The sequence below is a fragment of the Trichechus manatus genome, unplaced genomic scaffold (genome assembly GCF_000243295.1).
Source record: "Trichechus manatus latirostris isolate Lorelei unplaced genomic scaffold, TriManLat1.0 scaffold00039, whole genome shotgun sequence".
NCBI lineage: Eukaryota > Metazoa > Chordata > Mammalia > Sirenia > Trichechidae > Trichechus > Trichechus manatus.
In genome coordinates, this window is record NW_004443975.1 from 4856756 (window position 1) to 4872377 (window position 15622).

Consider the following 15622-nt stretch of genomic DNA (forward strand, 5'->3'; position numbering starts at 1 on the left):
CTGTTCACCTGGGAGAAGGTTAAATGGGAGATGGACCCAATAAGAGAGAGCTAGGAAAATACAAAAGACATTTTAATATAATTCACACTTTTGCCTAGGATAAGTCCAATACCAAGGAAAAGGAAAAAAAACTCATTTATTCATCAAATATTCATTGAGTGCCATCAAATATTCATTGAGTGCTTATTGTATGACACCTGTGTGCTTGGGATTCATTGGACAAGCTGGCAGACAACCTTGCCCTTTTGAAACTTACGTTCTTTAAGCTATCTTCAGGGTATGTTGTTGTTAGATGGTGTGGAGTCAAATTTCAACTCATAGTGATCCCATGTGACACAGTAGAACTGCCCCGAAGGGTTTCCCAGGCAGTAATCTTTACAGAAGCAGATTCCCAGATCTTTCGCCAATAGAGCCGCTGGATGGGTTTGAACCACCAAGATTTCAGATAGCAGCTGAGGGCTTAACCATTGCACCACCAGGGCTCCTTAACAAATACTTAACAGGCTCTATTCTGGATTCTGGGGATGCATCAGAAATTTCAGGGGGCTTACGTTTTAGAAGGTAGTTTATTTACATTATGGGTTGAATTGGCTCTTGTGAGCTAGTTTGTGAACCGAAATACCGTGTTTATATAATGTTATTTCTAAGGAAAAAAATAGCTTCTGGATTTTTAACAACTGATTTATGGGACAACATTTTGGACCATTACTTTGAATATGTCTATGATGATGTGTTTGTGAGTATGTGAATGTGTGAGTATGTATCCTCTATTCAGTGATGAAAGTTTTCAGTATGAGCCCCAAACAAAATTTCAAGAGGGATACCTTTGTTTAGTTGATAATAAAACAAAAAAATATTTTCATCATACTTAGGAGTAAGGAGCACTCTTTTTTAATTCCTAATTGTAACTTTATCCATTAGGTCTTTTCTTTAGAAACAGAGAAAAAATGGCTAACAGATGTTAACTTCCGTGCCTGGAGGGGAACTTTCACATTTAAAAATTAAAAGAAAAAGCTTAAAGAGCATAGGTACTGGAAATAACTAATGATTTTTAGAAGCAAAAATTGTGACAAACCATCTATAACCATCCAATTTTAATATTTTTATAATGTTTATTATTTTTGTTTTTTCTACTACTAAGTCTGGATAAAAAAATATTCCCTTAAAAATAATTACTAAATACACATTAGAATTGTATTAAGGACCACAAGAGGCTGTGAGCATCAAACATCTCTCTTTAGACAGGGCTTTTGCTAAAAAGACAGGGCAGAGGAATTTCTGTTCTTCTTGTGTTAGAGGACAGAGGACGAAAAGTGCATTTCTGTATTTAAGCTCCCTTAAAAATTTCTTTCCTATGTCCAAACTTAAACCTCTTTCAGTCAGTTCACTCCTTAAAGCTTAATTTCTCTGACTTTACACTTCAAGCAAATTGAGATCTCCTGATTAGCATTTTTATTATCTTAACCCTTACTTAAAATTTAATTTAGCACTTTTAAGTTAAATTTTTTTTTTAATTTCTGTAGTCATACTTGTTGGTTGTCCATAGATTCTCAATAATTTTGAACATTATATTAACTGTGAAAACCTCAACTAGATTACCTGGCTTGTGCTCTGTTTTTCCTCTTCAAGCTTATTAATTTATCCCTACATATATTAATATTTATTAAACATTGATCATACAAAAGCAAAGAAACATGATCTATACCCTTAAAAAGCTTCCAATCCAATGGGTGAGGCAAACTGTAATCACACAGGTACAATATACTATGGTACATTGGACTGGCACCTCACCCAAGTTTGGGGGTACAGGGTACAATTCCTTAAAGAATTCCTAACAGAATCCTGAAGATAAATAGAAGTACTCTTAACAGAAAAAATGAATATATAATTGAAGGTCCTTGGGGGCAAGGAGAACATGTTCTCTTCAAGAACTAACACAAGACTGGCAGTAGATGAGGCCGAGATATTAAGGAGGAGTTCCATACGCATTCTCTTTCTCTCTTCTCATTCTGGGTCTACAATTACACATTTGTTAGACCATTTGATACTGTTCCCCAGTTCTTGGACACACTTTTCTGTTCTTCTACCCTCACGCATTCTTTTTTCTCTTTGTGTTCAGCTTAGATAATTTTTATTGACCAATCTTCAAATTTAATGGAATTTTTCTTCTGCTATGCCTATTCTGCTGATAGGCTTATCAAAGAAATTCTTCATGTCTGATGGTGTGTATGCTTGTGTGTGGTTTATTTCTAGCATTTTTATCTGGCTTTCATTATGGTTTATATGGGTGGGGATGGAGCTTGTTGATCCTAAGATCAGATGCAGTGGGATGCTGGAGTTGATTTTTCAATTTTTAGAAATTTGTGAGCCATTTAACATCATGTCAGTAGTTTAAAATTGGCCATGATAGAAGTATTTCTATCAGAGAAACTGGTAGACACTATGAATTAGGATTTATTTTCCCCCTGAGAGCCAGTTGCTAAACATTTACTGTCATACCACTGATGGATTTTGCTTCTACCCCTCCCTCAGTGACAGTTTACCTTTTGGGGGCAAAAGGGTTTCTACCTATCTCCCAGGAGCAGATAACTTTTGCTTCTAACCTTTCCTCTGAGGCAGTGAACCTTTTCCTGGGAAGATTTCTTGAATCTCCCGCAGCTTGACACTTTTACTTGATATGAAAAATAGAGTCTGGTAATTGGGGGAGTTTTGTGCCTGTGCATCATCTGGGGAGGATTTCTCAGGTCTCTTGCCCTGCTCCAAATCTTTCTTATAAGCATCTTGTGGAATCTCATGGAAAAGTACTTAAAAGCGAGTACAGACTCCTCTTGTGTCTGGGACTCGCAGGGATTCTAGACCCTTCACACTTGTCCACATTCTTAGAATCCACTATATTTTAGCTGCTTTCTTCTCACCTACTTTTATAATGGCCGTTTCTTTTTCTCATGCTCTGCCAGAGATGAAACAGCTTGAATGCTCTGCTTCTCTGAGAGGAGCATGTTGTGCTTTCGAATTCAGTTCGCCTGGTTGTCTTACAACCTCAACTCTCACTGGCTCAGAAAAAAGTGATTTTGTAGATTATCTGGCTTCTTCTCATTGTTAGGGTAGGAATAATATTCTCCTACATCCTAAGAGGAAGTGGAGCCCCAAGAAGTTAAATCTTTAAGAATCTTTTTCTTGAATCATGTAAAAATATTTGGAATTTATTCTGAGCACTGTAAGAAAGGAGCCTCTGAGGGGTTTTAAGCAGGGGGGAGATGTTTTAAGCAGCGGGGGGTGATGTTAACCTTTTAAACACTGTGATGTATGGCTTATACTTGGTTAGTGTCATGGATTGAACTGTGTCCCCCAAAAATATGTACATCCATTTAGCTAGGCCATGATTCCCAGTATTGTGTGATTGTCCACCATTTTGTCATCTGATGTGATTTTCCTATGTGTTATAAATCCTACCTCTATGACGTTAATGAGGTGGGATAGGCAGCAGTTATGCTAATGAGGCAGGACTCAATTTACAAGATTGGATTGTGTCTTGAGCCAATCTCTTTTGAGATATAAAAGAGAGAAGCGTGCAGAGAGACAGGGGGAACTCATACCACCGAGAAAGCAGCACTGGGAGCAAAGCGCATCCTTTGGACGTGAGTTCCTGCGTGGAGAAGCTTCTAGTCCAGGGGAAGATTGATGACAAGGACCTTCCTCCAGAGCCAAGAGAAAAAGCCTTCCCCTGGAGCTGACGCCCTGAATTTGGACTTTTAGCCTACTAGACTGTGAGAGAATAAATTTCTCTTTGTTAAAACCATCTATTAGTGGTATTTCTGTTAGAGCAGTACTAGATGACTAAGACAGAGTGGCTCCCTGATAGTTTTCTGCTTACCATCTCCCATCTTTCATTCTGCAGTTTGTTTCTGATCCCTGAGTTTATTGAATTTTTCACCAGTCATTGTGCTTGCATTATCAGACTACTTCCATTTCTATAACTTATTCCCCTGTTTTGAATCTTTCTGTATTCTTTTCAGATGTATTAACTAACCAAGTCAGTGATTTCAAAGATTTTGCCAATTCCTTCATTCCTTTTTTCTTAGAACCTGAGCAAGTATTAAATGCTAATGTTTATTTTGGCTGCAGTCCCAGGGCAGCAAGAGGGAGGGAAAGGAAGGTGAGGCATGGAAGGATGGAAGCAGTCTTTTCTTCATTTTCTCTCTGGAATCTCTCCTTTGACTTCTTCTCAGCTCCAAACAAGCATGGCTGTTGCACTCTTTGCATGCCTGAGTCTCCCTTAGTATTAGCTGCCTGATACTCCAACAGAGACAGCTACTCCACTTTCTCCAGAAGCAATTCAGCATTTGCACCCACTTCTCACTATTGACGTGGTTAGGTTCCAAAGGCCATGTCATTATGCAAAAATCAATGTTAATGCAAAAATGGAATTAAAAGGCAGAGTCCACCACCTTGCCGCACCCCACACTCAAGCAGGTCATTGAGCCCTGGCGTAAAGCAGCATTCAGCTAGGGGGAGGCCTGCAACTGGACTAATGGGGCCCGAGCTACAGATGTCCTGGGCCCGCAACACCCATCTTCAGCCAGTTGCTGAAACTGCAGAATGCAGCTGAGGCTCTCACGACCAGGACCGGAAAAAGGTGACCTTGAGCGCAGGCGGGGCCCTCACCTTCGCAGCCCTGGCCTGAAGGTGCACAAGGTGTCCCCCGCCGTCAACCTCCAGTGCGAGTACCACCTTGACATGATTCCGTGCACGCCATCCCCAAGTCCGCCACATAGAAATAATGGAGACACGCCTCCCTCCTCCCTCTCCCCGCATGGCCTCCTCTGGAGAAGGGCTGCACAGACCTGTCCTCCACCTGGGGGACACCAGGGCTTAGTGCAGTTGCCAAGCAAGTGACCTGAGACGCTGCAGACCCTGAATGGCCTCTCGGCATTCGTTACTGCCAGACATACATAATTAATGTGCAAAATAGTTGGAGAGTAGATTTTTACTACTGTCGTAAATGTGAAATGTTCAATAGTGAGATGGTGAGGAGTAGGTGTATTTCTATTTATTCACGTTCTGTAACTTTCACTACTTATATTGTATGCAGGCATCATGTCTGCAGTGGAAACAGCACATTAAAGAGAGAAACTTCGATAGGAAATAAAAGGATTTGTGGGCCAGCCATATCACTTGCTAACCATAAGATTTACCAAAAAAAAAAAAAAAAACTCATTACTGTTGAGTTGATTCCAACTTATAGTGACCCTATAGGACAGAGTGGAACTGCCCCATACGGTTTCCAAGGAGCACCTGGTGGATTCAAACTGTTGACCTTTTGGTTAGCAGCCGTAGCTCTCAACCACTACACCACCAGGGTTTCCCAGCCATAACAACAACAACATATTTACATGGAGTCCCTAGGTGGTGCAAACAGTTAATGAACTTGGCTATTAACCATAAGATTGGAGGTTCAAGCCCAGGCAGAGGTGCCTTGGAAGAAAGGCCTGGTTATCTACTCCTGAAAAATCAACCATTGAAATCCTTATGGAGCACAGTTCTACTCTGACACACGTGGGGTCACCATGAGTTGGAATTGACTTGATGGTGACTGGTAACTGGTACATTTACACAGCACTTAGGTTTTTCCAAAAAAATTCACACACATGGTCTTATTTGATCCTCGTAACTATTCTGCATGGTATTTAATCCCTATTTTATGGATAAGGAAGTTGATGCTGAACTTCTCTGCCAACAGTGTAATTCAAAGACATCAATTCGTCTTCGGTCTTCCTTATTCGTTGTCCAGCTTTCGCATGCATATGAGGTGATTGGAAATACCATGGCTTGGATCAGGAGGACCTTAGTCCTCAAAGTGACATCTTTAATTCTTAACATTTTAAAGAGGTCTTTTGCCACAGATTTGCCCAGTGCAATATGTCATTTTATTTCTTGACTGCTGCTTCCATGGACATTGATTGTGGATCCAAGTAAAATGAAATCCTTGACAATTTCAATCTTTTCTGTGTTTATCATGATGTTGTATGTAAATATAGTGGGGTATTATTATTATCAATTATTATTATAATCAATCCAATCATGGACTCACAATATTTGTCAAGTACACAGGACCTTTTAGATTTCTAGTTTTATAACTGAAGAATCTATAGCAGAGAGGCCATTTTAAATTTAATTATCAGAGCAATTCTATTTAGATAGTGTTGGCTCCTGTTTTTTAAATGGGGAAACTGAGGCTCTGAGAGGTTATATAACTTACTCAAGGTCATATAGCTAATATGTGTATCGCCAGTCTTGAAATGCAAGATGGTCAGCTGCCAGCGCCCATGGTTTTAATCACAGTGCTGCAGAGTCTGTGCCAGTTTCCCCAACAAGCCAGCATCTGAACCAGCCTGGACTCTCGGTGCCCAGATTCCCTGTTCCTGAGGCACTCTGGCTGATTTTCTCATTCTTACTCACTAATGACAATGTTATGTCTAAGATCAAATTCTCTTCTAGGAGCTTTTCAGGCTAATACTGTGCCATAGAGCTCTCCCCAGGTTACAGTAAGACTAAATGAGCTTTTAAAAAAGTTTTTTTTAATTACTAATGGGTCATATGGTACATAGCAGTTAAAACGTGTAGTTTCTGAAGCCATTCTTCCTGGGTTCTGATCCCAGCCCCATGAATGAACCTGCTGTGGACCTTGGGCAAGTTACTTCATCTCTCAGTGACTCAGCTTCTTCATCTGTAAAATGGGGACAATAAAGAGTCCCCACCTCACAGAGTTGTTATGAAACTTAAATGAGTTTCTAAACCTGCCTGGTGCGTAGAAAGCAAGGTGTTTTTGTTAAATAAAAGTTCTTGGGTTTGACTTTGCAATTTGAACTTAATTGTATATCATTATTAAATGAAAAAGAAAACAATGGGAAAGAAAAAGCAAAAGAGTAGGTTTTCCTATAAAACTAAATAAAACTGATAGAGAGGACTGCAAGACCCTCACTTTCATCTCAAGAAATTCTTGGTTCTAAGCTGCTTTTGTGGAATTTTGTTCCGAGGCAGACATTTTTCACCTCACTTGGGAAGGGAAGTTAATTCTGTCAGAGAGTCTGTTGGTCAGTTGAAGGAAGAATTGCGGGAATTCTCAGCAATGGCTGGAGGGCTGCTTGACGAGTTGAATATACGTGTGCCACACTTTCAACAGTAACGTTCATTGTGCTCTTCAACTGCTTGATATCACACAAAAGATTGAAATTTAGGATAGATGGAGCATGATGAATTAACTCCTTTGTGGGACACCATGTTGTTTTTGACATTTCTTTGTTAATTTTGAACAAAATAACTTCTGAGGTTATTACATAAGAAGAGCAATGCCTTTAGTCCTTTTTAAAATTGTTTCTCTTTGCTTAGCTGAATGCATATATTTGGGAGGGGAAGAGATTTCATGCGTTGCTTTGCCTTGTATGGCATGCAGACTGCTAGTGATGGAAATTTAACAGATTAAAGAAAATATTTGGTTTTGTGATAATATCTTAATGATATATAGTGATGTTTTCTGGGCTTATGTTTTCTAGAACTTGTTTTTTTTAAAAATAGCTGTTATCCATGAAATGAATTTTTTTGTGTGAGATAAACAGAACCATTTACCCTTATCATCCATAAAAAATACGCAGCAGTTTCAAAAACAGGTATTTTAAGGGCATTTTTTATAAATATAGAAAAGCGACAATAAAGTGGCTTTTGAGTGACTCTTTTCCACTAAATGCAAATTTTAATGTTTTATATGCTAGGCAAATGTGTCATTAAAAGAAAGTAGGCATCTATCTAGCTGATGTATTGCTGACTCTGGCTGCTAAAGTGAAGCTCAACCAGTTCTCTGCAAGTGTGGGTCCAGGGGTTGGATGGGTATTAAGATGCCAAACATACTACTCATGCTGAATTGTTTTCTAACCACCCAGTGCTATTTATTTGCTTTTTTTTGTCTCCTCCTTCTTTGTCTATTATTCCTCTCACCTTTACATTATTTACCCTCTTTTACATGGTTCTGTTGATTTGCCTTGGCTCTTCATTTCTAGAATATCCACATGCATGTGGCCAAATTTTATGCCCTTATATAGTGAAATGGTATAGTGGGGTATGGCATTTTATTAAAGTTCACTCTGGTAAGCTGTATTACCCCAAATCAGAGACTTACTAATTATGAAACATAGAATCTTAATCAAACACTTAGTCATCAGAAATCTCTGGGTTCCTTAAAAAAAAAAAAAAGATATAAGACGTGTAGACTTTGAACTATCTGAACATTGAGATTGTTTTATGCGAGCCAGATCAGCAGTGAGGAAGAAACAAATCACAACCGTAGCTGATCATAATGTATTGCCCCTTCTGGACTTTGTTATAGAAGGAAATGCCTTCTATTTGGCTTGATTCTTTAGCGTCATAGAAATTCATTCAGGAAGTTTGATGAATAGGAAAAGAAATCTGTATTCACTGGCCCAAATCTTAATTTATACTCTTTACTTAACATCTGTATGATGCCTAAATTAATAGTGCCGGTTTTTCAGGACAGAAATAGTCTCTTTCAATATTGAAATGATTAAAACCTTGTATTTTCGATTCTTAAAATATCTCAGTTTGATAGCAGTTAAACTAAATCCGTGATGGTTTATAACTGAGGGATATGGTTCATCATATTCTGCCCAGAGGTGATTTTTACACCTATATCAACAGTGTTTTTGAGGGTTTGAGAAAAAGATCTTAGAAGGCTGCAATTAGGGGCAGATGTGCATCTATACCTCTGACATCACTGGTTGCAATTTAACTATAAAAATGTTGCAGCCATCTGGGTAGCGAAATGGCTGAGGTCTGCTCTTGCCCATTATTATAAGTATGGAGAAGATTTGTTTGACTTCATGATACTGGTTTTGTTAAAGAAGATATGTCAAGCAGTAAGTACCGGTACGTGGCATGCAGCCGGGACGTGTCCGCCAACATCTTGGGGAGGCCTTTCCATCAGTCGTTCATACGTAGCATGCAAGGGTGTCTCAGTGCCTGGGCAACAGTGTCACTGGATTGTATGTCCATTTTACATTCAGGGTAAAGCCCTGATTCTCATAAATAGCCTCATTGGTAGAAGGAAAGAACATTTAAAAAAAAAAACCCTTCCTACTAATCTGTAGATTTCCCCATTTTTTCCAAGAGAAGAAACCAAATTACAGCCTCACTGTCACAGAACCTTTGCATTCTGAAAGTTAACAGCTGGCTTCCTTTTCATGGCAAAAAGCTTACTAACCTTTTCGAACTACACTATAGGATCAGTTCTTGAGGCCACATCGTCCTTCCTGACTTAGATAAATATTTGGCTGTATACCTCCACAGTCAGAGCTATTAGAGTTTTTGCTGATTTGCTTGGCACATCTCCAGCAAAATAGTCCATTAAAATTCAAATCCTTTCCCAATAATTGAGACAATCAATTTGCATTAAACAAGGCACAATTATAATTTTATGTACAATTTAAATTCTATAGAAAATAATCAGTGTGTAATGAAGAGGGACACTTACTTTGATGCAAAGGGGTGTTTTTATAGTCTGCATTAAACAAATCTTCCGTATTTTCAAAATAGTCCCCTCGTTATCTTTGGTGTAGGGGAGCTTTGTTGTGTTTTATTTTAATGTAGGGACTAGCGGATCCTCAGGACCACTTGCTTGGTGAGCAATATGACTTTCTCTCAGTGGCATTTAAATTGAAAGCAGTGAGAAATAAGAAGGTAGGTACTTGTTTGCTATTTAATATGCAATGTTTCTTATACAAAGAGCAAACAGAGGATGCACCTTGAGTGGGTTTGTTAGCTCTGTAATTAGTGCAGTAGGCTTCATTAGTGCAATAGGCGTCATTCATTCATCGTACCTTTTTGTATTAGAACAGCTACCTATTCCTCGAACACAGATCTTGTGTTGGTTCCTAAGAAAATGATTTGCAGGCGTTTGAGAAGGTTGCACAGGATGAGGGGTGAAGTTGCCATGGTCTGTGCCTTTATACTGAAGAGCGCCTGAGGAAGCTTCAGACCCCCAGCTGGCAGCCTTGCTAGACAGCCCGACCACACGACCGACTGTGCCTGGATCCTCTTCCGGAGTTTTCTTCTTCTCATTTGTAAGCTTTTAATGAGACTGGTATTGTTGGTCAGGAAATCTAGAACACTGGAGATATATTAGTAGGAAGAATAGAGTAAAAATAATGACAAGACAGAAAACAAATCCTGTCAGAGCCCAAGAACATATTTGGCTTCCACTTGCTGTGTCTGCCTGTTTCCATAAACGGTCCAAAATAGAAACCGGATGTTTAAAATCTCTCTCCCTCTCACATGCTCTCCTCCCTCTCCTGCCTTCCTTCCTCTTCAGTATTAGGAGGCTTACTATTTTTATTGTTTTGTATTTATATTCCCATTTTTCAATATTTGCCATTTGTGTGGATAACACATTAATTTTTAATGAAATATTTTCAGACTCTTGGAACTCTTGGAATAGCTGAATCATAAAAGAAAACTTGATATAGACTCAAAGGCAGCATACAAACTGAATATTACACTTGCATTATTTTTCCCATTCACAAATGGCAAATGGTTATTTCAAAAGATGAAGTCTGTTTACATTTAAATTTCTTATCATTGTATGCAAGTCTAGGTTATATAATTTGTGTTGTACAGAGGGTATTTAGGCACCACTCTAATTAATTATTAATGTTAGAAAGAAATATAAAAGCAATATGTTAAGCAGTGCTCTCCAGTGCTTTTCTTTTTATCGACAAACCTATTTTTGACAAGCCACATCTCTAATAAAGAAGTACAATTGTGACTTTTCATTTTAGTTCTGTTGCAGTTAGATTTTAAATAAGAATGCATTTGTTTCTTTGGGTAGTTTATTTTTTTCAGCACAGTACTTTTTTTTAATAATTTATTTTATCTTGTTGTCGTTGTTGTTGAGAATATGCACAGCAGAACACATACCAGTTCAAGAGTTTCTGCCTGCACAGTTCAGTGATATTTATTACTTCTTTGAGTTGTGCAGCCGTTCTCCCCCTTCTTTGCTGAGTTGTTCCTCTCCCATTAACGTAAACTCACTGCCCCCTGCGGTTCCTATCTAAATCTTCCGAGTTGCTGTTGTCAATTTGATCTCATAAAGGTAGATCTTAAAAGAGCATAATGCTCAAGGCAGACATTCTTTACTTGTTAAGCTAAAATATTGTTTGGTTTAAGAAGACTTCAGGAGATATTTTTGATTTAAGGTTGAAAGGTTATTTCAGGGCAATAGTTTTGGGGGTTCATCCAGCCTCCATGGCTCCAGAAAGGCTGGTTTCCATATGAATTTGAAATTCTGGTCTGCATTTTCCTCCTTTTGATTAGAATTCTTCCATAAGTGTCTTTGATCAAAATGTACAGTAATAGTAGCCAGGCACCATCCAGTTCTTCTGACCTCATGGCAAAAGGGGCAGTTGTTCATGGAGGCAATTAGCAACACATTCCATTTCCTCCTCCTATTCCTGACTCTTTTTCTTCCTCTGTTGCTCCAGGTAAATAGAGTCCAGTTGTAGCTTAGATGACTGCTTGCAAGCTTTTAAGACCCCAGGCCCTACAAAAGGGACTAGGAGGTAAAACAGAGCCATTAAACGTGTTATTAGGCCAATTAACTGGAATGTCCATGAAACCATGACCCTAACCTCTGAGCCCAGGAACCAAATCCCATGAGGTGTTTGGTTGTACGTAAGCAGCCTCAGCAGCTGCTCTTTTTTGTTGTTGATGTTATTGTTGTAAATATATCTATCACATGTTTCCCAATGTAACATTTTACAGGTGTACAACTTATTGATAGCAATTACATTCATCAGTTGTGCAATCTACTCTTAATCAATGTGTTTTTCCTTCTCCGTAAACTGAAACTCAGTGCTCATTAAGCTATAACTCCCCCCTTACTCTCTCACTGCCACCCCTGATAATCACTAATAAACCTTGGTCTCTATACATTTGCCCGTTCTTGTTTTTTTATATAAGTGAGGTCCTACAATATTTGTCCTTTTGTGGTTGACTTATTTCGCTCAACATAATGTTTTCAAGCTCCATCCATATTGTAACAGGTGTCAAGTCTTCATTTCTCTTACTGTATGTATGCTCCACATTTTGTTTATCCATTCATCCATTGACGGGCATTTCGGTTGTTCCCACCTTTTGGCTATTGTGAATAGTGCTGTAATTACCATTGGTGTAAAAGTATCTGTTTGAGTCTCTGCTTTCAAATCTTTTGGTTATATACCTAGGAGTGGAATTGCTGGGTCATATGGTAGTTCTATTTTTAGTTTTTTGTGGAACCACCACACTGTTTTCCACAACTGCTGTACCATTTTGCATTCCCACCAGCAATGGATAAGGGTTCCAATTTCCCCACATCTTCAACAGCATTTGTTATTTTCTGTTTTTTTGTTTGTTTCTTTTATTTTTTTATCTTAGACACCCTAGTGGGAGTTAAATGGAATCTCATTGTGGTTTTGATTTGCATCTCTCTGATGGCTAATGATGTTGAGCCATCTTTTCATGTATTTGGCAGCCGTTTGCGTGTCTTCTTTAGGGAAATATCTATTCAAGTCCTTTGCCCGTTTTATGATTGGGTTATTTGTCTTTTTGTTGTTAAGTTGTTGAAGTTTTATATATATATTGGTTATTAGGTTCTTATCAGATACGCGGTTTATGAAGATACTCTCCCTGTTTGTAGCTTGTCTTTTCACTTTTTTGCTAAAATTTTTTTTTTTGCTGAAGTCTTTTGATGAACAAAAGTTTTTAATTTTTATGTGCTCCCATTTTATTTTGTCTTCTGCTGTTTGTGTTTTTGTTGTTATATTAGATAATCCATTGTTAAAAGCTAGGCCCAGCAGCATTGCCCCTGCATTTTCTTCTAAAAATTTTAAGTCAACTGATAATTGTTTTGAGTTTTGTATTTGTAAAATTATAATTAAAACTAGAAATTATTTAAACAATTTTATATTATATGTTATTCTCAGAACTATAGCTTTGTAATCCATTTTGAAACTGTAAATTAATAAAAATAACTTCTTCCAAATGTTTTCTTTATAGCTAGTATGGATATTTAATATGTTACGTCTTATAGATTTTGTCCTATCCTCAAATAATGATATCATTTATCAATTTTATGTTGGTAACTTAAATTTTATTTTAATCAAAATATATATAAAGTAGGTTATCTTTGTATTTTCTTCTTGTCAATTAAAATTCCTATTTTTACCCTCTTCAAGTAAATTTACTTACTCTCAACATTGATAATGATTTTTTTCTAAATTTTTTTATATAATATATCCCTAAAAACTAATAAATGTTTTAAGGAACACTGCCTGCCTTATATGAGCTGAATTGCACAGAACGGCATTTTAAAGAGCCAGAAGAGACTGGAAAGATAATCTAGTCCAACTCCCTCTCATCACCTACTGCTCACCCTCCATCCCCACCCCTAACACAGACTTTATAGATGAGAACACCAAGGCCTAGAGAGAGAACAAGTGACCTCCAAGACTATAGTTCAGGTAATGACTAGAATCTGTGTTTTCTGACTTCTGGTCTAGTATTTTTTACTGCACATACATACATAATTTGTATGTTCCCAGAAGTAAGGAGGTGGGGTTATACTAATAATCAAAAGGAAAACAATAAATGGAGGTAAATAATTAGATTTTAAGTAGAAGCTGTCTTATCCAATGAGCTTGAGATCCAAAGTTTCATGGTTAATTGGAAGGTCAGGAAATCATAACAAGTGATGTATTTTGGGTTAAGACATTTTCTTGTGTATGGATAACCTAGTTTGGAGTGCCACATTGTTTTCCCTGCATAAACCTGCATCTCTTTTTTGTGCTCAATTTTGGTTTCTTTAAGCCAAATGAGGATACTTAAAGACGTTGAGAAGCAGCATCTGTGCAGAATTCTCTATTTTAATGACCCCCTCCCCATCAAGATTTTTACTGTTCTCTCATGAATACCTCCATATTTTTTCACAAATAACGCACACCTTCTACATTTGTTTGCCAGTGGTGCCCTCCCACCCCCTGAAGTATTTTCATAAGCGCTGATACGCCAGTTTTTTGTTTGTTTGTTTTTTACATGCTGCTGTAAAAAAAAATTAGCATGGCACACTTATGAAAATACCCAGCGGGGGAAGGCGCAGTTGGCAAACAAACATAGAAGAGCGCATTATTTGAGTAAAATATGGTAATCTGACTCTTTTTTTTAAGAAAACACGTTTATTGAGTCTTTCTAAATCATTCTACTTTGCTTTCATAAAATCAGCAACTCTTTTTTAAAACATATTTCTGAGCTCACTAACCATTAAATTATGTTTATGTCAGTAGCATAAAAAGGAAAACACAACTGACTTTCTGAAGTATAACACAACCGGTGGGAGCAGAAGTGCACAGCTGTCCTAGGGAGTAGCAGTCATTGGCTAGACATATTGAGTATGCCCTGGACATCATTCATTACATCTTATAGAGAGAAAAGGGAAGTATTGGCTAATTGGGTGATCAGAATAAGTGGTGTTCCATTTGGAGAGCTTCTGTTCTACTTCAGAAGGACCTACTAGAGTCAGATAAATTTGTGTAATATAATAACTGGTTTTATAAGAAGAAACTGCATTCTCCACACACAGTCTTTCCCTTTCTATCAGAAAGAGACCAACCTGGAGGCAGAAGAAAGGGATCTTTTTCTGTTCCTTTCTGCTTTCTCTTCCCCTAGGTTAAGAAGCCCAACCTCACACCACCCAGAAGCCAGGCCAGTGGGATGTTCTTAAAACCAAGCAAATTTTCCCCCAACATGCATGGCAGTAAAAGCAGTGGTCACTGTTCAGTCTAGAGAATCACCCCTCATGTGCAAGTTCTAAGTGACCTGCTCTCCAGCTGGGGATGCTGGGAGCTGTAGCCCTGCTTTCTCAAAAGGGGAGCGGGTTTATTCCTTACCCAGAGTCGTGGGAGGACTTCCTTAGGAGGTTGCACTGCAGAAGATCTGGATGGTTTCAAAATGGGTTTAGATAAATTCTTGGGTTAAAAACCCATGCTTGGTTCTTGAAAGGTACTGTGAATGTATTAGGGCTCATTCCTAAATAGTGAATGAACAAATCAGCAAGCGGTGAACAACAGCCCTATCTCTTTCAATTAGATGAATATGAACCTTCCATCTTTCCTTTTATTGTTGTGCATGTGTGTGTTGATTTGAGCATCCATTCATTTTCCTTTTTAATTAAGGCATGGTATTTATCAGGAATGATGATTACAGTACATGGCTGCATCACACAAAAAAAGTTGTATCTAACTTGCTCTTCATTCCCTTGCAACATTTTCAGTGACCTAAATAGGTGGGGCAGCATTTTTCCAAATGTATTCTATGGATAACCAGTCCTACAAGATGGTCTTTGAAAAAAGAATTGCGTGATGTTTTAGTTTGGGAACACATGGCATAAACTAGTCACTTTCTGGAGATTCAAAATGCACATTAATATATTAAAAGACTTGATAGGTATGTCTTAGAAGTGATTCATTATTTTTAAAGTTTAAATTAATTTTAATTAAAATAATAAGAAATAAAAATACTAGTAAAA

The 15622-nt window shown here is 37.9% G+C and overlaps 1 protein-coding gene across 4 annotated transcripts in view; it reads left to right on the forward strand.

Moving 5' to 3' along the window:
- The window catches only part of SDCCAG8 (SHH signaling and ciliogenesis regulator SDCCAG8), a 243119-nt gene that overhangs the window by 171751 nt on the left and 55746 nt on the right, over positions 1-15622 (forward strand). Inside the window, exon 17 of one of the 4 annotated variants that reach the window (XM_023730888.1) lies at positions 9901-10978. The exons of the other annotated variants lie outside the window; for them this stretch is intronic. Within the exon in view, the coding sequence (XP_023586656.1) occupies positions 9901-10033 (133 nt within the window). The 3' untranslated portion in view covers positions 10034-10978. Of the gene's footprint in view, positions 1-9900; positions 10979-15622 lie in introns of those variants that run through there. 4 annotated transcript variants of the gene reach the window in all.